Genomic DNA, 24,487 nt, shown 5'->3' with positions numbered 1-24,487 from the left:
GAAGTTCGTAAATTAAATGTCCAAACGAGGAAGGATGTTGGGATAATCCAGATCATTGGGACAATTTTGTACTACGGGTGTTTTAGAAAAGTTTCCATTTATTTAAGTTTTTGTATTGGAATAAATTTTTTTTTCTTTTCGGACAACCTAATTATGTGGAAGCCTATTCGCAATAGTGGAATAGGATTTTAATCGGTTTAATATAAAGGCATCCACAATGCATTAAACTCTATAGAGTTCAATGGAGTGGCACATCATCATTCACTATTCCATACAACTCTATTAATTTTTATCCCACAATGCATTAAACTCTACAAGTTCAATGGAACATATTAAAAGAATATTTATTTAAAGCTTTAAATACTTTCTTTTTTCCTATTGAAGAGTTTAATGGCCATTGAACTCCAAATCCATTGAATGTCAAGGTGACATTTCATAATGGTGGAGTTGTATCCATTGAATGACAAGTAGGCATGACATCTAATTCAACCCTTCCATTAAACTCCCCATTGTGGATACTCTAAATACACTATAAGAATAACGGGCTTAGCAGCGACACTTTTAGCGGCGACAACCACCTTTAGCATGACACGTAACTTTCGCGTTATGTGTCGCCACTAAAGGTGGTTGTTGCCGCTAAAAGCGTTGCCGCTAATGCTTATCGACACCGATCCACGTCAAAATACGAGGTGAACCTTATCCAATGATCCCTGATCCAAGGCCGGAATCAATAACGTACATACCAATAGCAGCGACGGTGTTGCCCAAAATGCTCGAAAATTTTGACCGCCAAAGTTTCCCCCTAAAGTTGTCGCCAATAATACTCAAAAATTTTGATAATCAAAATTTTCTCCCAAAGGTGTCGATGCTAATACTTCATATGTCGCCGCTAATACTCTATTTGTCGCCGCTAATTCTCTTTGCAGATATAACCCCCTTCAGCTCATTCTTTCCCTTTTTAATATAAATAGGGAGATGTTTTATGTTTTTAATTAAGTGTTAAAGTCTTTTTCCAACAATAAAATTGGAGAACAAGTAAATTTTTAGAAAAGTCTTCCTTCCCTTATTCTTTCACGATTTTGTTGATATTTGGAAAATTGTAGAAAAGTCTCATTATTTTAAGAAAAGTTACATTTTAGTCCTAAGATTTTTTTTGAACATAAAAATACCGATTATTTGTAAAAACACGATAATATGTCATTTCCTATTAAAAGAAAAAAATGACATTTTTTTTTGTAAATTTGAACCAAAATGACATAATCGGGACTTTTAGGTTCAAAATTTTTTTTTTTTGGAACTAAAATGCAACTTTTCCGAAAATATTATGACTTTTCTAACAATTTCCCATTGATTCTCATGTAACATTTATGTCCATAACTTCTATGTCAAGTTAGTGAATCAAGTGAGCTAATTATGCATAACTGCATTCTTAATGAATCAAGCTAATCGATTCTAATATTTGTCATTAGAGAAAATCTGCTAATCTAGTATAAGCAATCTCGAAGTGATGCGATGTCAAACAAAGAAGGACAAGTCACGTTTCAGAAGAACATAGTATTTAGCGTGAATATCCCAATGGATTCAATTGATAAATATAAATACATGAGGTTAAAGATAAGAACTAACAATAGATCCTAAATACTAGGATCTAATCTATACAACATATCTTATCAATGACTTTGAACTAACTTATCATATACGTTTACATTCCCCCTGAATTTTAACTGTGGCAAGGTTAAGATTGTATCTTAAACGATTTAACATATCATGTGTAGTTGGCTTCGTGAATCCGTCTGCAAGTTAGTCATTAGAAGAAATGAATCGAACATCGAAAGCACCCATCGCCACCTTCTCTCTTACAAAATGGAAATATACTTCGATATGTTGGTTCTTTCATGAAAGACAGGATTTGCAGTTAGATATGCAGCTCCCAAGTTGACACACCAAAGCACAGGAGGTCATGGCTGATTAATCCACAATTCATTGAGTAATGATTGTATCCATGTTGCCTCCACTGTACCATTAGCTAAAGCCTTGTATTCCACCTATGTATTGGACCTCGAAATAGTAGGTTGCTTTCTTGAGCTCCATGAAATTAGATTTGGACCCAAGAAAACAACAAAAGCTCCACTTGATCTTCAATAGTCTAAATAACCCGCCTAGTCAGCATCTATAAATACACTCAACAGTGTTGAAGAGGATCTTTGTATACGAAGCCCAGTTGATATGGTATTTTTGATATATCTCAAAATTCACTTCACAACTTCCATGTGTACAGTCGTGGGTCGAGCCAGATATTGACATACTTTATTGACATCAAAAGAGATATTTGGCATCGTCAATGTAAGATACTGCAGACCTCCCACCATACTTCTATACTTGACTGTATCATTGTCATTTAGTGTAGTTGCATAGTCAAGAGCAAGCTTATCAGATATAAACATAGGGGTTGAAATGCCTTTACAATTCATCATATTAAAACGATTAAGTAGATATCTCGCATACTTATGTTGCATCAATACAATGCCCCTTGAATTGTGAACTACTTCAATCTCCAAAAAATAATTCAGCCGACCCTGATCTTTGATTGGGAAAGAAGTGGATAAGGCTCAAATGAGTTGATCAACTACGTATTGAGAGGATCCAACAATTACAATGTCATCTACATAATGTTGTATCTATATGCCCAAGAATCAATATTGAGTGACATTGCAAATAACATATGATCCTATAGGATCACACCTTAATCAAGTTGGTACTTATTGAATATTTATTATATATTTGATATTAATAAATAAATTCAACTCTTGTATTTAATTAGAAAAAATTATTGTTCTATGAAAACAATATTGTAAGAAGTAGAAAAATAGCCTTTATATGATAAGGTATTATAAAATTTGTCATGTACAAAGTTTTGGACACTTTAGTTAACCATGATTAATTCAAGGACTTACTCTACCATGGTTAAAGGACAAAAGAAACATTTTTATATTAAAAAGGCTATATAGCCGAAAGTGTGCAAGAAGCATGGAGGTTGCTTGTCAACCTCCATGATAATGTCTCCCATGCCTCTCTTTATACCCCATACTTTTGAATATAATATTCAAAAGACCATATTAGGATGAGTTTATAAATAGAGGGTCTTATGCATTAAGATATCACAAGTTTTTGGTCTAAATCTTCTTCCCTTTTCTTTTCTCTCAAAACCGTGAGCTAGTGAAGAGCTTGGAGCTCTTTCCTCTTTTGAAGACATTACAAGCTTTTGGTGTTTACTTTGGGTCTTTGTTTTAGTGCTTAATTGTTTAAGCACTTAAGGCTACAAGAACAAAGTTTTACAAAAAGAAATCTTGCAATTTTGGTACGTCATTCTTGTTGGTGGATTACTTACAGAGAAGATCAAACTTCTTGTTCTTGCCATCTACTTCAACACCCCAAATCCAAGAGGTTCCAAAGGCTACAAAGGTTATTGTAATAACTCACAATATATATATATATATATATATATATATATATATATATATATATATATAATCAGATTATAATTAATTTATATATAAGTTCTTTTTCTGTAAATAAAAGCAGGAGTAATTAGTCTTTGATTAGGCAAAAATAATGAGGTTTAATCCTAAAACCCGTCATTTTCAATGGAGGAGTAAATTGAAGCAAATCATAAGTCTTTAGCAGTTACAATGTTAGGCACTATATAAAGCTCGAAAAACCCTATGAAAACCCCACTGGAATTGCAACAATCGACTGAGAATCAAGGGAGAAATAGGGTGTGGAAGTTCGTGAAGATTTTCAGTCTTTTGCTTTGAATTGAGGTATGTTCTTGGATTTAAGCTCGAATTAGTTGTTTGGATAGGTTTATATACGAGTCTTTCATGTTTTGGTTCCACCTCATGTGTCCGTTCAGCCCAATTTTCGTGAGTTTGACGAAAAAATAAAATAAAAAGCATAAGTTGAAATTCATCTTGTCAGTGATTGATTTCGATAATTGGTAATGAATATATGTTATAAGAAAGTGGAGACGATCCATGGTTAATTTAGATATTTATTTGAATAAGTTTTGGATAAAGATCAGTTTACAGTTTTATGGAAAATAGCAGAAAGCTTCGGGTAAGGAAGATGGCTATTTGGGTTCTTTTTTTTTTTTCAAATGGGCTTAACGAAAATTAAATTTAAAAAAAAAATGTAAAAGATGTTAAATAACATATAGGTCACGTGATTTAGTGCAAGAGGCGTTGAGCTTCGGAGCTGCTTGAAAAGTAGATTTTACTTTTCTGTACCTAATGTTTGATAATATATTGTTTATTTATAAAATTTATCTATTTTAATTCCATATCCGTTGTACAACAGAGTTTCAATTTCTTTGAAACTAAAGTTACATAAACGGTCCTTGAACTATCAATACTTTGACCAATTCCAATTGCTTTTACAACTGTTATGAAAAAAAAATTCAAAGATGATCCAACTTTTTGTTGAAATCAATATTTCATGTTTTTAACAGTTTAATTGTTTTGATACTAGATGTTACTTTTAAGAGAGAAACTTTATTAATTTGAAAAAAAAGTTAATATAACAAAATATTATACTGGTACAAAAAAATATTATGGGCATTTTAATCATTGTAAATGAATGATTTTTATTGTTTGGCCGAACGATACATGTGGACAATGGAATCAAAATGAACTCATAGGATGCTTTTTAGGATCATAGTCTTAGATTTTTTTTTTTTGGTGAAATGTAGGGTACAAGTAGCGTGACAAGCTTGGTTAAGACCTAACGCCAACAATGTGAGTTTCGTGTGAATTTTGTGGTTGCTTGCATGAAAAATTGATTCTAAATTATTCGCAATTATATGTTATCGTTGTTATTGCTATGAATATTTGTGTGAAATTTTGTGAATTATTTCATATATAAGGGTGAAAATGGGGGGTGACATATAGGGAACAGGTGTATTTACACGGTCTTATTATTAGTCGTCGTACAAGGTGTTAGTACGCGGCGGAGAGCTTACGCTCTGTTTATCTAGCCGTAAGCGTATTTGTTGTGCCCGACGGAGGGACTCGTTCCCTGGAAATGACAGTAGTTCCCTAATATGTCATCAAGGGTGGAAAGAAATGAAAAGATTTATATTGATAAATTGTTGCATTATTTTTATTTTATTGACGTCAATATGCATGAAAACCACGAACTCACTAGGCCCTAGGCTTACCCATTAGAATCTTTAAATGCACGCAACCCATGAAATAACATAGCAAGTGGCAGCGGGAATGGAAAAGGAAAAGTTCAGACTTGAAGAAGACGACAAGTTTTGAGGAAGACGTAGCGCACCAAGTGTTTAATTAAATTTCTATTTGCTTCCGCTATTATCATTAATAATTACATTAGTATTTGAATCTTGATTTTTGGAAGTTTTGGGACTATGTTAAGTTATATTTATATTTGAAATTTGGGGCGTTATAGTTATATTTTCTAAACAACCTATGGTTGTTATAATATCATTTTCATCTCTTTAAAAGGATCCTTGATGGTTTGTTTTGTTGCTAGACTCGAAATTTATAAGAAAATTTTAAAGCTTCCGTTGTCGGTTTTTATGAAAAACTATTTATTTTATGCAACAAAAACCATTTAGTGGTATCAGAGCCATCTTTTAAATGTTACAATGATTTGTATGTTATAATAATCTTTGGTTTTTGGAAAACAAGCATGGATTTCTTTTTGGCTAAAGAAATGTTCATATTTGTTTTCTTTGGCAACTTGTTGTTAAAAATGTTTATTTTTATATAACCATTTTTCATACATTTTGGTTATATAAAAGTTGTTTTAGAAAAAACAAAGAGTTGTTTGTTGATATGTTTGTATAAACAAGCCATTAGGACATTTATGGTTGGTATTTATTTATTCATATGATGATGTAATAGATAAATAAGTATTATTTGTTCATTTTAGATGTAATAAATTAGTTTTAGACTAGCTGTATTTTATTTTTTTATAAAATGTAATAAGATGGAGCATAAAGTTCTTATGAAGACATGAAGCCTCTTGAAGACCTTGAAGTGTCCTAATATGTCCTTTAGGAAATGACTTAATATTTGTTGTGATGACTCACAAGAAATATTACTAGAAAAATGGTTTTGTTTATATATTTTAAATGCATGCTTGTGATGTTTATTTTTGTTATTATAAGATGTTGTATGTATGATAAATTTGTTTGCCATGCTAAAAACATTTTTACAAAAATAACATCAAACTTGGGGTTTAGAGTATTATTTAAAAGTTTCAACATAAGATGTCAAAATTGAGTTTTTTCGTTAAAAAGAGCTTTTGAATTTTAAACTCTAAAGTAGCCAAACTTTTGAGATATAAAAGGTTTAAAATATGTATTTTTAAACTTAATCTAAACTCCATAACTTAATAATAAAATGATGTTTTATTAACAAAGTTAGAAACCGGTTCTAATCCGTATAACATCGAATTAAAATTAAATATAAATTTTAACCGGGAAAACTTTATATGAAATAAATTCAACTTTATTATTTTTGGAAGGGATATATACACTAAAGTCCCAATATTTTCATCGATTTGAAAAGAAAGTCTTAAACTTTATTTTTTTTACAATAAAGTCCAAATTACCGGCAGTTTTTGATACTTTTACCCTTTTTTTAGGTTAGCCGGTAATTGAGATTTTTTTGTCAAAAAAAATAAAATAAAGTTTAAGACTTTCTTGTTAAATCGCCAATTATGACTTTAATGTCAAGAAAATAAAGTTTATGACTTTTCTTGTCAAATCGTTGAAAATATTGAGACTTTAGTGTATATATCCATTTTTTTGTTAGAAATTGAATGGTATGATATTCTTTAAGCATAATAGTTATTGAAACCTTCTCTAGTCAGTTAGATCCTATTGAAATCTTTAATGTTTGCTTCTTGTTAAATCGTTTTTTTAATCTCAACAAACCGACATTGAAAAAAATGGAGATAATCAAGAAAGAAAGAAAGAAATAGCCAGAGTTGTGTTGGCTTTTTGTGTTTGTATAATCTGTCCCCACTTTTTAGTTCAAGATTTGGGGGCGAAGCAAGAAGAAAGTTTTACAAGTCTTTTCACCCTTTCTCGCTCTCTCTTTTGCATATGTTTCTCCTGATCGTGATTGTGTTAGGGTAAAGATGATGATGGTAAGAAAAACAGTGGTATTGCAACAAAAGTCACAATTAAAAGTTCTTGGGTTACGAAATACACTAAAGTCCCAATATTTTCAACGATTTGACAATAATGTCCTAAACTTTATTTTTTTGACAGTAAAGTCTTAATTGACGATTTGACAAGAAATTCATAAAATTTATTTTTTTGACAAAAAAGTCCTAATTGTCGGCTAACCGGATAAAAAGTGTAAAAATGTCAAAAATTACCGGTAATTTGGACTTTACTGTCAAAAAAATAAAGTTTAAGATTTTCTTGTTAAATCGATGAAAATATTGAGACTTTAGTGTATATATCCCACTTCAAACCCTAATAAATGTTGTTATGTAATTTGTTCGTTTGTCTAGTTTCTTGCTAGCTTCTTTTTTCAAATAAATTATTGTTGTTCGAAAAAGAAAATGTTAATATTAATAAATTAACCAAAATACTAGGCGATAGTTTCTTTGTTTTAGTTGATTGTTTTGTATTGGTTGAGAATATAGTACATTAGTATCCATTATTAGTTTTGTGATCCGATTATTTTTCATATCCTTCGTTGGTTTGTCACTTCGGGACTATGAATGTTTCGTGGTACTAAATTCCAACAACTGGTATCATAACTATGATTTTGAATCAGGTACGAACAAGTTGTATCAGAGTTACGGTTTTGAGTCTAATCTCAACAAGTGGTAGGTAGGGTCGTTTGTTTCTTCTGTTTTGAAAATGATGAATGTTGCAAATTTTTTGTTAAGGTGGATAATATACTTTATGGAGTTCCTTAAACTTGCTAAGCTACCCATTGTTCATGGGATTTCATTGTAAATTGAACTCTTTTTTAGCTCCATGTCATTGTTATTACTTTTGTTAGGCATTTGGTTATGTGTTAATAACTCATCAAATTGTGTTCAAAGTGAAACATTGCTAACATCTCTAGGTTCGGTGGAAATGGTTCGTTTATTTTCACAACCTTTTTTTTCATTTCATAAACTAATACCCATTGTTGTGAATTCGAAGGAAGCTTCAACTAGTAGCCATTATTCAGCTGGCATGCAATTTATTAAGTGTTAAAAAAACCGCTAACACGATGAGAGAAGCAAAAGTAACAATATTAATACCAAAAACATTGACTGAAAATGTACAAAATAAAAATAATAAAACAAAATACACCATCAAGGGTGTTAGGATTAGGCCTAAAAATTAGCAAGGAAATAGCAAAAATGAAGGTTCTACATGAATCTTCCTGTTCACAAAACTAACTTTACTTAGTTTATTATGACACCATATTAATTGATCACTTGTTAATCTAGACATTTGTAGCACTCTCGACACTAATTTCATATCTACTTGACAAAAGAAGTAAAGCACTTGATCTTCAATCTCTTCTTCTTCTTTACATCTTCTCAACTTCTTTAATATGCAATTCCCACTTCTCAATTGTTCTTTTAGCTTTCTTTCCTTCTACAAATTCAAAAACAAATCATAAAATGTCAAAAAGATTCGACTTCCCTTTGTTTTGAATCCAAATTTCATGTGGGTTTTAGTTCTTTCACTACAACAAATCATTAAATTGTTCGTTAAAAAGTCTGTTTCAAAGTAAATATTGAAAAATCTAACCTTATGCAAATCTTTCTGGAGATCAGTGAAAAGTTGGGAATCCTCGGGTTTTTGAAACTCTATAGGCGTTTGTCTTTTATATTTGTCAGCACGAACAAATCGCCAAAATATTCGTATTGATTCTTCAAGAATTTCAACAAGTGTGTCACTTGTAATATCATAGAACACCTCACTTTTCGCCTTCTTGTTTTTCGAATGATCTTCTGCAAGTAATTCATGAGTAAAAGAAGTTAAATTCCAAATTTTGTGAAAAGTTGTTTTTCAAAGTCTTTAGTTGGCATAATGTTTTTGGAAGGAACCCAATCTTTCAAGAATTAGGTTTTATACTTTTTAATTATTTCAGATGAGGGTATTTTGGTCTTTTGACAAAAAAAGAACGGAAAAAAATTCCCTCCACCTGTCCCTAGAAATAGTGCAATCCATCAAATTTGGAATATGATGGAATTGAATTCCGTCGATTCGGGAACCAAACACACCATGGAATGAAATATTGAATTCGAATTCCGGCGGGTTCCACCGGAATACAAGAACCAAGCACCCCATGGAATGGAATCCGAGATTCCAGTTCCGTCGGATTCCATGAGAATCGGCAAACCGTATACACCATGGAATGGAATCTCGAACTCCGATTCCTAGGGATCCTGTCAAAATCCATGAACCATACACTCTATGTAATGGAATCTTGAATCTTGAATTCCAATTCCAATTCCGATTCCATATACACCATGGAATGGAATCTCGAATTCCAATTCCGTCCAATCAACAAACTAAGCCCGCCCTTATTTTCTCACCTCTAATCACAGGAACTTGTAGAAGATTACGAAAAACGCATCGATTCTTGACATAATTTTGGATTCTTGGACCTTGAAACGATTCATCTTCAACAAATCTTTGGATCAACACTTGAAATTGTTGGAATTCATCCGCAATGTCATTAAAACGCCGAATCCCATGAGGATCGGATTCCCATATTTCCAAAGCCTTTTCATATTGCCAATGAAGGATTTCCCAAGACAAACACATTTGACCAACATACACAACTTCTAAATCACTTTGTAGTTCTTTGATAAATTTAATTGTTGGGTCATTCTCATGTTTCTTGCCTTTTGTTGTTGTGAAGCTTTGGTTAAGGAGTGTTGTGATTTCCGGAACCAAAGACTTTGAGCTTGAAGATGACTCAAGAGGATCTTTTAAATGTAAGAAACCTGTATGATAAGATATCAAAATTTATGAGTTAAATGCAAAAAGAAATCGCAATGTACTTTTATTCATTTGTTTACTATAGCATCCTATTTACATTTCTTCTTATTATATAGCATTGTCATCCAAATATAAATTATTATAGCAATATCATCCAAATATAAAGTAAATTTTCATCATTTAGATTATTATCTCAATTGTCATTTTTTTTAATGTGAATTTTGGTAGTAAAAAACATGACAATATTTATTTAGGTAAAATGTCGTAATATACGTACATCAATCAGGGTACCAAACAAGATTTTGTGGGATCCCTAATGAGTGCTATAAAAGAAAACAATTATTGTAACATTCAAAAGTAGCTTTCTTGACAATTACAAGACAGAAAATATATTTTTTTTTAAATAAATACCAAACAAGAAAATAAAAACCCATTACTAAAATTTACTTCGATAAACCGGGTACCAATCAAGATTTTAAATAAAGAAATATAAGTAGGTAACGAATTTAAATAGTGTTTTGAAATATTCAAGAAAAATCTTGTAGGTATGATTTTTCTATACTGTATATTAATTTATTAACTTTCACAAGATTACACAAAAAGGGTCAAAATTTGCACATTATTATATTCATGTTGTCATATTAAAATAAACAAATAACGCGATTTCAAGAAAAGGCAAACACATTACATAACATGAGTGCATATCCATTAAGATTGCAAGAATATATTTAGTGCTTTTAATTGTATATTATCTTGTCCCCCACCTTATTAATCAAATAGTGGAACATTCTTTTTGTGAATTTATTCAAGGGTTTTTTTTTACCAAGTAGAAATAAAAATATTAAAAATATCCACACTATAAACTTTTTTTTTTTCAAAATATTAACAATCATTTTTATGCATGTAACTATTTACTACGCTACTTTTTTTCTTCAATAAAGTTGTTTAACTAAAGTTTTTTACATTATAGTTTTGATAAATTAAAAAAAAAAACAAAAAAAAGAAAACAAAACAAAACAAAAATCCTCCTGTTGTTCCCCACCTCCAAAAGATACCTTTTTTTCTATTCCATAAGTCATCATTCTTAAACCTTGAAAACTGAAAAGTTTCACAGTTTTTGTGTTTCTCTTTAAAACCCCACCTAACCAGATAAAATGGGTCCCTTTTTTATTTTCATTTTCATTTTCATTTTTTGTAATTATTTATCATGGAAACGCATAATGCATTTCTAAAAACCCTTGTTTTCATTTATTAGTTTCTTACTTCACCAAAAATTAGGGTTACCTTTTCTTGGTTAAAAAAGAAAATGAGGCATACCCATAACTTTATGTACTTAATTAAGTAGTTACAATTTAAAGATAATCTACTTCAACTATATTATTTCATCATTTAAATAATCAGATTTTGATAAACTAACAAGAGTTGTGGTTAATAAGAATTGATTATTATTCTTATTTACTAATTATTACGGATAAAAATAATCAAATTAGCAAAAGTAATAGTATAGTAGGGAAGTAAATACTAAATAGAAGAAAAAGGTAAAAGTAATATTACCTATAGCGTACATTTTCTGGTAATTGAAGATGTCGAATTTACGCATTCTTTCTCTATAACTTTTGTAAAACTTATGAACTTCACTCATCTTCCCTCCATTTTGATACACTTCTTCAATCTTCCATGGCTTCAATTCCTCCATTATCTTTGGAGGCGATTCTGATTCTTCAAAAATTGTCGGAAGTCCTATAGCTTTGACCTTTTTGATCTCCATTTTTAATTGCTCAATCAATTCCTGATGTTCCCATAAAGATTCCAACTTGTTTGTCGTATCATTCGATGCACTTTTCTCATTTTCATTCCCCTTTACATTTCTTGATTTTGTACTAAAATCATTCTCGGATAAAAACTCGGGTTTTGACCAGTTTTTTTGTTCTTTTTCATCAAATTGTAATTCAAAGTCTAGATCTGACAAAAACCCATCATCGAATTGTAGATCATTTGTAGGTGAATCAAGATTTCTTGAACTTATTGAACTTTCGTCATGAAGTTTTTCTTCCATGGAAGTACCGATTTCTTCTTGCTCCTTTTCTTCCTCAATCTTTTGTTCATTTGAAGTTTCAACCATCGTTTCATCGTTCACTCCTTGATCTTCAAAATCATCTTTTGTTTGATCTTCTTTATCGGACACATGGTAGGATCTAGATGGAAATAAAATTTGTAATCTAATAAGAAAATAAAAAAAAGAACATTTTTATTCTATTGTAGTAGTAATGCTAATACATAGTTACATACCCATCGTCGGAATTTGTATCAGTTTTACTAGCTTCCATTGAAACCTCGATTGGATCGATGAATTCAGGTAAGGGTTCTATCAAATTAAGCAAATCAGAGAAATCTTTCTGGTTTTTACTGAATTCTTCAAAGGTAGGAAATTTAAAGGTAAATGAGAACTCAGGGGCTTCTTCTTCGTCTACTTTTTCATCAACATCATCATTTTCTATACTTAAAAACTGTAAAAGTTCCTGTTTTTCTTCAAATTCCATGTTTGATTCAGTTACCTTTAAACTCGCTTCAATGGCTTCTGTTGATACGATCCGCAAATCATTTGATACACCCTTTGAAGAACCGCTAGTAATTCTGTAATTTGAAATACAAAAAAAGATGAACACAATCAAACTTTACATCATATGATAAGACGCAATTTCATTTGTTTTGTTTTTGTTTTTGTTTTGGTTTACAATAGAGAGAAAGTAAACGAAATATACATAATCATACCTTGTGAAGTAACGAATCAGGTGAAGCAAACAGGTGGCGACAGAAGACCAGAAACCCAACACGAAAAGAATCAATTTTGGGTATAAAAACTCAAGAACTGAATCCATGGTTGTAAAATCGAAGAGGGTAATTTCTTTTTAGGAAAAAAAAGTGTTCCATTTAATCACAACCGGTGAATTCGAACTGAAGCGAGAAAACAGAGGAAACAAAGACATAACAGCAGCAAAAGGGGCTAATGAAATTCATGGCACATTTGACAAAAACCATATTCTCGAATGGACTAATCACCCGTAAAAGAGGATGAAAATGACGACTGTGAAAATTCAAAAAGGGTTTTCAGAAAAGATTAAAACGCGATTGAAATCTGACCTAATTCGAGAGAAAAGAAAGCAAAATTCCAAGGGGGAGAGATGGGTACGTGGCAGCGAACTTGACTTTGTTCATCGAAATGGTTGCTTAGAGAACTTGAATTGTTCTCGGGTCGGGTTTTCGGAGGTTGAAGGTCATGGAGAAAATGGCAACAGTTACGCTTAAATGAAGGAATGAGAATGTGTGGTTTGGGTATTGGGAATTTGACCAAGGAACAAGGAGGCATTGGAGGGTAGGGGATAGAGGGGGGGCGCGAATCACACGCTTTACCTTGGGTCTAAGATTCAAACGCAGCTACAAGTTCAAACATTTAATACTATTTATGTCATTGTTAGACCATAGGAATTAATAAAACTAAATTATATAAATGGTCACTCTATTATTGGGTATAGGCAACTTTAGTCCAAAAACAATTGCTACAACGTTAGTCCCTTATAGCATAGGCTGATCCATTATAGATCCCGGGATACCCATCAAAAAAAATTTAGTAGTTTTAATTTTTTTGGAAAAAGTCGTTTGACTAAACTGCACAAATGGTCCCTGTGGTTTGCTTAAAATTGCCACTTTGGTCCAAAAAATTTTGGACTAGCACCAGAGGTCCAAAGTTTTCATTTTGTTGCTTGTTTGGTCCAATCTATTCTGAATTTTTTCAAAATGACTAATTTGCCCTTGTTAATATGATTTTCTCTTTTTTCTTAATTATTTTTTTTTATTTTCAGATTTAAAAAAATAAAATTAAATCTCTCTCTCTCTCTCTCTCTCTCTCTCAATTTTGCACCTCCTCCTGTTTCCCCTTGTTCTCGCCAACTCCCTTTAGACTCCCTTCATATTCACCACCATCAATACTTTCCTCCAATGACGCCGCTCAATTACAACCCCTTTCCACCTCCGACCACTCAGCTTCCCCCGCTTCAAGGTCCGAAATCGACATAGTCCAGACAAAGGAAGGAGTCTTCGCTGCCAAACCAAAAAAAGTCATAATCTGGTGGGACCAAATCACACACACACACTGTCTCTCTCTCTCTCTCTTTCTCTCTCTCTCTCCCCTGAAGAACAACCACCATTATTCAGCCTCCGTTCAATACTACAACCATCCGTTCCCTCCCTAGCGATCATCATGCCAGTAGATCCAGTAGATCTGGAAACGCGTAGAACGGAAGCGACATGTTGGTTCTGGGTTTAGAAAGACACTTATACACAGGTTTTCAGATCAATAAAGGCGACAACGCGATGGATAGGGCTTTCGCTACCGGAAAAGACAAATCGAGAATGGCAGAGTGTGATTCGACGTCCGCCAGCGAGAATGGCGGTGACGGCTCTAGGGTTTTTTGCAGTTCTTGAAAAATTCAAACGGCTGTATGTGTATTTGTTTTCAGGTTCATGGGTGTGGTTTACAAATCCATATTCATGTCAATTTCTGGATTTTGTATATGAGAAAGATAGGGTTTTACAAATCCGGTAGTTAGTGCTTTTGATTTTACAAATCTTGTAATCAGGTGTTCTTGTGGGTTTACAAATTTGATGGTTATTCTTGCTTTAGAAATCTGATTGTTCAGGTGTTCTGGAGTGTTTTTGTGTTTAAGAATAACCGAGATTGGTTGTTGTATGTGTGTGTGTTTATGTTAGAAGTTGGATCAAATCTTCATCTGGTCCAGATCTTCATCTTTGTATATATATGTATAAATCAGGAACAGAGATAGATGGTGAGAGTTTACAAATATGATAATTTTGAGATTGAGTTGCAGATCTGGAAAATATTGTTTGAGTTCATCATATGGTAGTGTCTGGTTGTGGTGGAAGCGGCGGTGACCGGAGGTGCAATGGGTTTTAGTTTTGTTTTATTTGTGGAGTTTTATCTTTTATTTTTAATTGGTTTTTAATAGTTGTAATAAAAAATAGAAAATAAAATAATAAAGGGTAAAATCGCCATTATAAAAAAGTTCAAAGCAAATTGGATCAAAGTTGCAACAAAATGAAAAGTTTGGACCTGTGATGTTAGTCAAAACTTTTTTGGACCAAAGTGGCAATTTTCAGCTAATCACAGGGACCATTTGTGCAGTTTTGTCAAGTCGTTTTATGTTGCGGTTTTATATCGGAAAAAAAATTGGATTATCCTAAAAAATTTCATGTTATTTCTAAATGTTTCAAAATACAAACTAGCTTAAATCGTCCAAAATTTTTAAGCTCACAGCAATTAATTTATTGAAAAGAGGTATTAAACTCAATAGTTTAACGAAAAAAACGATGTAATCTGTGATTGTCGACTTCTCTCAATTGTCGAAGTCGACTTATCTTCTACCACTTCCTATGATCGTCGACATCAACACATCGTGTCATCGCAACCCTTCTCAATTGTTGTCGCCAACAGCCTGTCGGAGGGAGAATTCCGGCCACCTCCTCCTTAGCTCCTCCATCATAATGAAACAAGTTAGTATAACCAAAATATTCAATTCTATTATGTGTTTAGGTTAATTCAAATTCCAATTTTTTGTCATTATGTTTGAAAAATTAGAAATTAACAATTAACTTTGTTAAATTAGGGACTTAGGGTTAATACTTAATGATTATTTGTTGTTGAAACTTGAAATCAAGTTATAGTTGATATATTTTGATTGTAGATTGCTATTTGTTCATTTGTTGTTGAAACTTGGAATCAAGATTATAGCTGATATATCTTGATAATTGATAATTTAATTGTAGGTTGTTATTTGTTGAAACTTGAAATCAAGTTTATAGTTCATATATTTTGATTGTAGGTTGCTATTAATAGTTTTTTCAAAAGACATTTAAATGTTGGAGACAACAATGGTGAAGGAACTTCCAAAAAGAAAAAGGCTAATGAAAGCAATCAAGTTTAACAAACTAATCCACCAATGCCAAAACCACAAGAAACACAATCTAATGAACCTACTCAAGTTCCACAAACTAATCAACCAATACCAAAACCAAAACCAAAAGTGACACAATCTTTTGATTTGAATGATCTTCCTTCGGACCCGAGGGATAGGCCAAATATTACATCTTATAATCCTAATCAAAGGGATGAAATAAGGAGGGCATATTTGAATGATATTCCTTTTGGAAGCGGCTTCGTTTGTAACATCCTGTTTCGAATTGTTCCCATTTTGAATTGGTGATCAAGGATTAAGTGCTATCAAGCTATGAATACCTGAGGGGTCGGGTTTCGGATCAAGTGAGAGTTGGATAATGTGCCTTGGACTGCTTAGGTATTCAATTTTAGATTTTGGATCAAAGGGTATTTCGGTAATTTGTCAGCTCAGGTCTTATGGGAAGTGGATTGTGGTTCGAGACATTTTATGGCAAGCAAGAATTTATAATAGTGTTGAGCGTCTTGATACCTTTCTATGGATATATTAATGGTGGGAATTGGAGTTGTATCGAGCAAGTTATAGCCTTCGGAAGAATTAGGGTTTTGGGAAAAGCCCTATTACGCGGGGCGTGCCAAGGTGGTACACAGGGCGTACCGAAGAGAAAGAACTACGCGAAGTGTAGCTGGAGGAATGTGTAGCGTATAAGCGAGGACTGGACCGGGATTTGTGGCCTCTTACATGGGGCGTACGAGGGTTAGATTGAAAATCCTAATCCTAGAGTTGTACCCTATATAAGCATAATGTTGAGCCTCCTTCTTCATTTAAAGTCAGCCCCCACCCTTTAAAACCCTATAACTCATCTCTAATCATTCATGGTGGCATTTTGAGCTTATGGAGTCTATTTTTGGAGTGAATGGCCCATTTCGAAGAAGGTGGAGTTTTATGCAAAGATGGGGATCAAGGAGAAGCTTATGAATCTGGCTTTTGTGACTCATTTTTAGCTTGATGAAGGTATAAAGCCTCGAACTTGATCATCAGTGTCTTAGATCTACCATTTTTGGTCCCAAGTATGAGATCTAGTGGTCTTGATTTCATTCTAGGAGCTTTGAGTTACCCCTCTTAGTGTTTCTGAGGTTTAAGGTCCATAAAGGTGGCACCTTTAGCATTTAAGACCATCTATGTTGGAGTTTGAGCCATTTCCATGGAAGTAGAATGTTATTTGGTCTTGTTGGGGCATGCAAAGTCACCAAGTCAGTGACTTTATGGGTTTAGACATTATATGGGACTCAGATCTGTGGTTTGGACTTATGACTTAAAGCATTAAGTGCTTAATGGTAGAAGTGAGGCTAGAGGATAGTACATTGGGCGTACAAGCTAGTACGCGCAATGTACAAGCCATTAAGCGAGTACACACAACGTACTGCTGAGTACACCCTATGTACTCAGCCAGGTTGGATTTCGGAATTTAGGCATCGGGTTTGGGCCATCTGTTTGGGCTTAGATTCTTGGGCCCTAATGGACCATCAGGGTGATTGTGTTCTGGACTAATTGAAGGATTGGATCTTAGGTTAAGGCCCAATAAGGAACATGGGCCAAATTTGGAAAATTGGGCCATTCATGGGCCTTTATGGATATTATGGTTTTGGACTTTGTGTTTTGGGTCCTGTTGGGCCATCAGGTTTGGGGTTGATATTTATTTGTAGAGGCCCATTATGGTTTTGAGCCCAAATTGAAAAATTGGACCATAGATTGAGTCTTAGGTAATTTTTGGTATTTGGGCCTTGTGGACTATTGGGTTTGGGCCTAATTTGGAAATTGAGCCATTAAAGGACTAATGGACATTATAGTGTTGGGCTTTTGTTTTAGGTTTGGGCCTTAGTTTTGGATCATACTCTGCCAGGGATAGAACATTTTACCCTATACATGGATTAAGGATTATGGTATGGGACCCAGTTGCTAATAGGGATGAGCATGGGACAGAACTGGTACCGACCTGTACCGTTCCCGATTTCCTAAAAACCGAATTTTATCAAAAGTCAATCCCGAGTACCAAACCGAATTAACATCACCGATACTGGTTTTCGGTACTAGTACCGGTACCGGTGGTACCGAATCCCGAATTTCATGTATTTGGAGTACTGAGTACCGTCCCATATTTTCAAATTTGGTACTGGTTCCGGTACGGGGTCGGGATTTGGCACAAACTGCTCATCCCTATTTGCTAATGGGGTATATTGATCGGTATTGATAGCTCAGGAAGTGGACAGGTTAACAGCTAAGGTTTTCCCTCAGGAAGCTTCTACATTCGAGGTGAGTCTTCTCACCATACCAATGGGTCTAAGGTACCAAGTGTTGGATTAGGTGTCTAAGCCCATAACTATAATTGGTATGTACTTGACCTGAGAGTAGCATGGTCCATTTGGGTTGCATTCACCAGAACAATCTGATAGGATGGATATTTGAGAAAGAGGTTAGTTATGATTTATTAATATATTATTAGTATAATATATTAATTGAGAAATCATATTATTTAATTAGTATTGATCAAGAATTAATTTGGAATTAATTTAGTGATCAAAAGACACTAATTAAATTAACGGGGACTGATTATGTAACTTAGTGATACATATGGTTTGGTCTATTGATCCATGATGGACTAAGTTTGTGTGAAAGTCCATGAAGAGTTAGTCCACATGAGTTATGGATCATAAGCCTAAGTGTAAGATTAGGATTACATATGACTCTTGGAATTCTAACACTATATATGTAACCCCTTAGACCCCAAAATCGGATGCATAAGTAATATAGCAAGAGTATAGCCGATTTTAGGGTATTCCTAACCTCTCTCTCAAGTCCTCCAATTGTCAGTGGTGTTTTGTGAAGCACTTGAGGTGCTAAGATCTTAAAGGCCAAGTAATACAAGCTACATAAAGATGTAATCATCTAACTAGTTTTTATGATTCAAATATCACATTTGTATGCTAGATTAGGCTTCATTCTTTGGAAAAACAATATTGCATGTATAATTAGAGAAAACTTAAATCCAAAGCATCTAGGGTTGTATGTGCACCATAGGAGTGTTATAGTACTCAAAACCCATCAGTGGTATCAGAGCCTATGATGTTTTCTCTAATATTGATTCATTGGTAATTGTTCAAAGCAAGAAAATCATTTTCTTTGGAATCCGACTGATGACCACGACGTGGTCAATGTTACCACAACGTGGTGACTGTTCGGTAGACAATTTTTTTTTGGCCAAGTTTTGGATTAGAATCATTACCACAAACTGTGTTGTCTATTAAAAATCATTTTTGTGATAAGGTAATTATTTCTCTCATTCAATTAAAAAACAAATATCAAATTTTAAGATAATAAGTTGATTGATTGTATTATTTGATTTGAATTGCCTTGCTATGTGAGTTAGATTAGGTCAATTTGGTAAATAATAAGTTATATGATAATTTTATTAGTTATATTTGATCTAAATGGTTCTTAAAGAGTTTCATAATTTGTCCTCAATTTATGAAATATGAAAAGTCTCATTCATGAACATTAACTCTTTAAGTTATGGAATTCAAGAGGTTTTGAAAAGTTTCAAAACTTGCCCTCAAGTTTTGGAATTGAAAAGTCTCATTTATGAAACATTAAAATTCCAAACCTTAGAATTTTAAAAGTTTAAAATTCAAACCTTATACTATTATAACATTAAAAGTTTAATACTTATATATATATATATATATATATATATATATAGAGAGAGAGAGAGAGAGAGTTAGGTTCAAATGTTTTCACTATCTATTGTGTGCATGTATTACTGATTCTGGACCATTCATTTTAGTTATTTTAAGAAAGTAATTAATGCATATTAAATGCTGAAGATGTAATTAATATTAATGATATCTTCAACATGTAACATGCATTAATTACTTTCTTAAAATAACCAAAATGATTGGTCCAGAATCAGTCATACATGCACACAATAGATAGTGAAAACAAAATAACCTAACCCTATATATATATATATATATATATATATATATATATATATATATATAGGGAAAGGATCAAATGAGAACACCTAAAAGGTTGAGAACGCGAGAACAGTTCTGAACCAATCAATAGATAAGGGCATATAGGTAAACTTGTATTTAAATTAAATGATATTTTTCTAAATTTTTGGGATTCTAATTGATTGTTACCAAAAAAAATATATTTTTTTCCATTTTCTTTATATCATTAATGAAAGAGAAAAAAAGTTATCAATTTAAAATGATTTTATCTTGCTTTATGTGATTATTGTCCATAAATGAATAAATATCAAACTAATTTATTGAGTATATAATCGATTAAAAATATATAACAGTTAACTAATTTTGTAATTTAATTTTGTCAAATAGTGTCATATTCATAACTGAAAATGTCATGATTGGATTTGTCTTTTTTTTTGTTCATGAATTGATATAAAAAAGTGTTTAAGAATTCATCATTTCGTTGCAAATGAATACACCTTTTATTACAATCATAAATGAATACAACTCTAATCATACATGAATAATTTTACAAGAACACAAAAAACATCTAAATTCCTATGTTTTCAATAGTTATATTCATATAAGATTATAATGTGAATCATAGATGATTTACTACAAGATTGTTTTTTTTTCTTCATATTTTCTTGCTGCTATCATACATATATAAACGTAGAGGGACGCCCTTGATCCTGCTATCAATTTCCATGCTTTAAGGTTATCCTTATTAGAAACATCAAACTCTAAATTACACCTGTTCAAAACATAAATCATTAAGATATGAAATCATGTAATTATAATATACTTCTATTCATTGATGTTTAACTACAAATGAGACATTTGACATTGTATTCATATAAGATTACAACTGAAACTTTATCTAAAAAACATAGTTCTAATCATTAACAATTAATCAATCCGTAATACTGATTCACATCTATTACCCTCGTTTTCTTTTTCCTTGTTCTTTTCAAATGGATTAACCAAAACAAAAACTAAACCCGTTTTTACCCTTCTTCTTCCTTCTTATCAAAAACTCAAAAGCTTACCGATGAGTTCAATCGCAACACCCCTTTGTATGTTATTAAAGGCAGTAGAGCTGTCGTCGCCCCCACTGCTGCTGTCGGAGCTCTTCCCTCCATCATTCATTCAATGTTCCCTCTTCCCTCTATATTCCCCTCTCAAAAACCAAAAAACTCAAACACCCAATCCAGACACCCAGTTGAGCCTATCAAATTCTGCCAAACATCAAACTCCAAACACAATAACACATATCAAACCCCACTGATTTCAATAAGAACAATAAAAAAAGGATTCATTATGTTCTTCTTCTCCCATTTCCTGTGAAAATAATAGCCAAACACCCCCAATGGATTGATGTTTCATCTGTTTTGTTCTTTTTATTGTTCTTATCAAATCAGGAAGAAGATGAAGCAAAGAGAATACTAGAGATTCTTACCTCGGTTTACTGATGGTGACAGATTCAAGAAGGACAGAGCATCGCTATCCCATTTCCTGTGAAAATAATAGCCAAACACCCCCAATGGATTGATGTTTCATCTGTTTTGTTCTTTTTATTGTTCTTATCAAATCAGGAAGAAGATGAAACAAAGAGAATACTAGAGATTCTTACCTCAGTTTACTGATGGTGACAGATTCAAGAAGGACAGAGCATCGCTAGCCGTTTCCCCCTCTTAATGGGTTTGCCATCACTGAACCACCGGGCCAAAAATCTTCTGCCTTCATTTTTCCTTTTCAGTGATCAGTCAAGCACCAAAAGTCAACTAGTGGCTTGTTATTTCACTCTATATCAACAGAACCTGTGATCAATTTCAAGAAAGTAAGAAGAGAATTGAAGAAGGGTACGATCGATTAAAGAAGAGAAGAGTTCCAATTTCGAGTTTAATATTTGATACCATTAACTGTGCTTTTTTCTTGTGTGTGGCGTCGATCGAAAAGAAAGAAGACTTGTATAGATTCGATTTTTAGGTCTGTGATGGTGTAATACTAGGTGATGCCCAGATCGATGATGGTGTGAGTTTTATGAAACCCTAAAAAGAAGAGGTGGAAATATATACACGATAGATTAAAAGAAATAGATGAACGAGTGAGAAATTATAGGAGATAGTAAAGTTGAAATTCCTGTTATGTCCTTCTAACCATTTAAAAGTTACATTTTAATGCTAACAGTTTAAGAATTTTCATAAATCTCTCTTTCAATAATGACCTTAGATTTAAGTATTTAAATGGTCCAGATTTGTTCTCGAGTTCTTAACCTTTTTAGTGTTCTCATTTGATCCTACTCCTATATATATATATATATATATATATATATATATATATATATATATATATATAAGACAAGTCAGTATTACCGTTAGTAGGTCTCATTCACGAAGCCAGTCTATAAGGGGTGTATAAGGAAATTGCCTATAAAATGGCGATTGAATGGGTGTCCACTCTCACCCACCGCTTCCTTGACTGGTGGAGGGTCGTTAGCCGAACGGGTAGGATATGACATTAATTCTCATTAAAAAGTATAATGATAATTATAAAGTAACTAAATATTTTATAAATTCCCAATGTTAGTTACTTTAGGAAAAATATGAAAATGGTGTTATTCCCTGAAATTGCACTTTGCACCTTGCCAGGTTGTTAGTGGAGCGTGTGTGGTTAACCGGCACACTAACTTGAACTAACAAGGGTGGCTAAGGGTAGCTTGATGTTTGTCATAGATCAATGGAGCGTGTGTGGTTAACCGACACATTGATTAGGTGATAAATGACATCAAGAGTACCAAGCACATTTGCATGGTTATTCACACCTTGTTTGTGATCCTCGGTATCCCAGTCACAAACTTGAAGGGCATAATCGAGATTTAAACATGCCATTGAAAAGTTCAATGAATCTCAAAAGAATCTAGGAATTTCAATTCATTTAAAACTTAATACTCTTTTTCGTTTTTCATGGTGGAAATTGGTAAATCGTCATTTACCTACCTTCAAATATTTTGCAATTTGATTACGGCATCCCTTTTCCGAATTGTAGAATATTCTGTTGGGTCTTAGCCTTAATATTTCATTTGGGTGTTAATGAAAGGATTCTTATCTAATCTAAACTTTGTCTTTCTTTTTCAGATGTCTTCCAACACCGCTTTTGGCTCCAACCCTTCTGGCTTTTTCTCCCTCATGAACTTGTGTGGGAGGATCACTTGTTACGAGGATAAGGAATATGTCCTTGATAAAGAGCTTAAGGAGATTGATGAAGCAACTGCTACTCCTGAAAAAATTGCTGAATATAGGACTCATTAGGGGTGTTAAAAAAAACCGAAAAATCGAGCTGAACCAGCCGATCCAAAACCGAAAAAAAACCAAAACCAAAAAAAACCGAAACCGAAAAAAACCAAAAAAAAAAAAAAAACCGAAACCGAAAAAACCAGATATCAACATGTCGGTTTTGGTTTGGACACTTAGGTATCCGTGGATAACCGAACCGCTATATATATATATATATATATATATATATATATATATATATATAATATTATTCATTTTCATTGAACTTTTAGCCATATCCTAAACAAAAATCATGATCGGCTATTCCAATTTTACACTTCTACATTGTCACACCCCAAAACCAAGAACGACGGAAACGTTCTGGGGCGGAGGACGTCATGTATAATATCAACAACAATGTAAAGTAGTAAACAAGCAACAGCATCATCCATTGCATTAATAATATAATTATTATACAAATGTATTCTGTCAAATTTTGATAAACACTAAAGCATAAATCAAAATGAAAGATAAGTCTTGAACAAGCTCCATCTTCCTTTCTCCTTGCATCGGTACCTATCTATGATGGCCTGAGGATACAAGTAATTTTGAAAGTGAGTATCAGCTTTGAAGCTGGTGAGATCATAAGTATTTAGTGTCTTAATTTGTATGTAAGTATTTGTAAGTCTATTTATTGTAAGTATTGAAAGTGTATATGAACTATAAGTGTTTGAAAAACCCTAGAATCCCTATGATTCCTACTAGTATATGAAGGTGTCTTCTACCAAGACCTAACTGTTCTGAATGTATGTCTTTTGTAAGAGTATGTATGTTCCCTAATATAACTATCATTATCCAAAAATATAGTTTCTACATTTTCGTGCGTCGTGTGAATGTTCACAAGGTGAATGTAATGGGAAAAAGAAATAGTACTATGGTGTAGTGCTATTAGAAATACTGCCGTACTAACTACCTTAAATCGTATTTATATTAAGGCATTATGTGATAAATTGTACCATACTATCGACTGGTAACAATGACATAAGAATGGTCGTAATAAGGAATGACGTTTGGCACCTGCAGACCTGCAGATCCCACTGTAGCTAGCAGCGAGGTGTAGGATAGTCAATCCAGTATAGATCTATACACAAACTCATACTATAGACTAGTTACAACGACAATGTTTAGTCGAAAATAAGGTATGACGTTTGGCACCCG

General features: G+C 32.9%; 1 protein-coding gene across 1 annotated transcript; it reads right to left on the bottom strand.

Moving 5' to 3' along the window:
- Positions 1 to 8,332: 8,332 nt before the first annotated feature.
- On the bottom strand, positions 8,333 to 13,411 carry LOC145093357 (uncharacterized). The gene is made up of 6 exons (XM_079031466.1): positions 12,767 to 13,411; positions 12,284 to 12,628; positions 11,549 to 12,189; positions 9,586 to 9,999; positions 8,795 to 8,997; positions 8,333 to 8,638 (listed from the first exon to the last, which is right to left on the bottom strand). The coding sequence occupies exons 1-6, from the start codon at positions 12,871 to 12,873 to the stop codon at positions 8,378 to 8,380; spliced, it is 1,971 nt and encodes a 656-aa protein (XP_078887592.1). The 5' UTR covers positions 12,874 to 13,411; the 3' UTR covers positions 8,333 to 8,377.
- Positions 13,412 to 24,487: the final 11,076 nt, after the last annotated feature.

Source organism: Lactuca serriola, chromosome 3, assembly GCF_051521515.1.
Source record: "Lactuca serriola cultivar US96UC23 chromosome 3, Lser_US96UC23_V15, whole genome shotgun sequence".
Classification (NCBI taxonomy): domain Eukaryota; kingdom Viridiplantae; phylum Streptophyta; class Magnoliopsida; order Asterales; family Asteraceae; genus Lactuca; species Lactuca serriola.
Note: the sequence above shows the minus strand (reverse complement) of the source record. Positions and strands in the feature narration are given on the sequence as shown.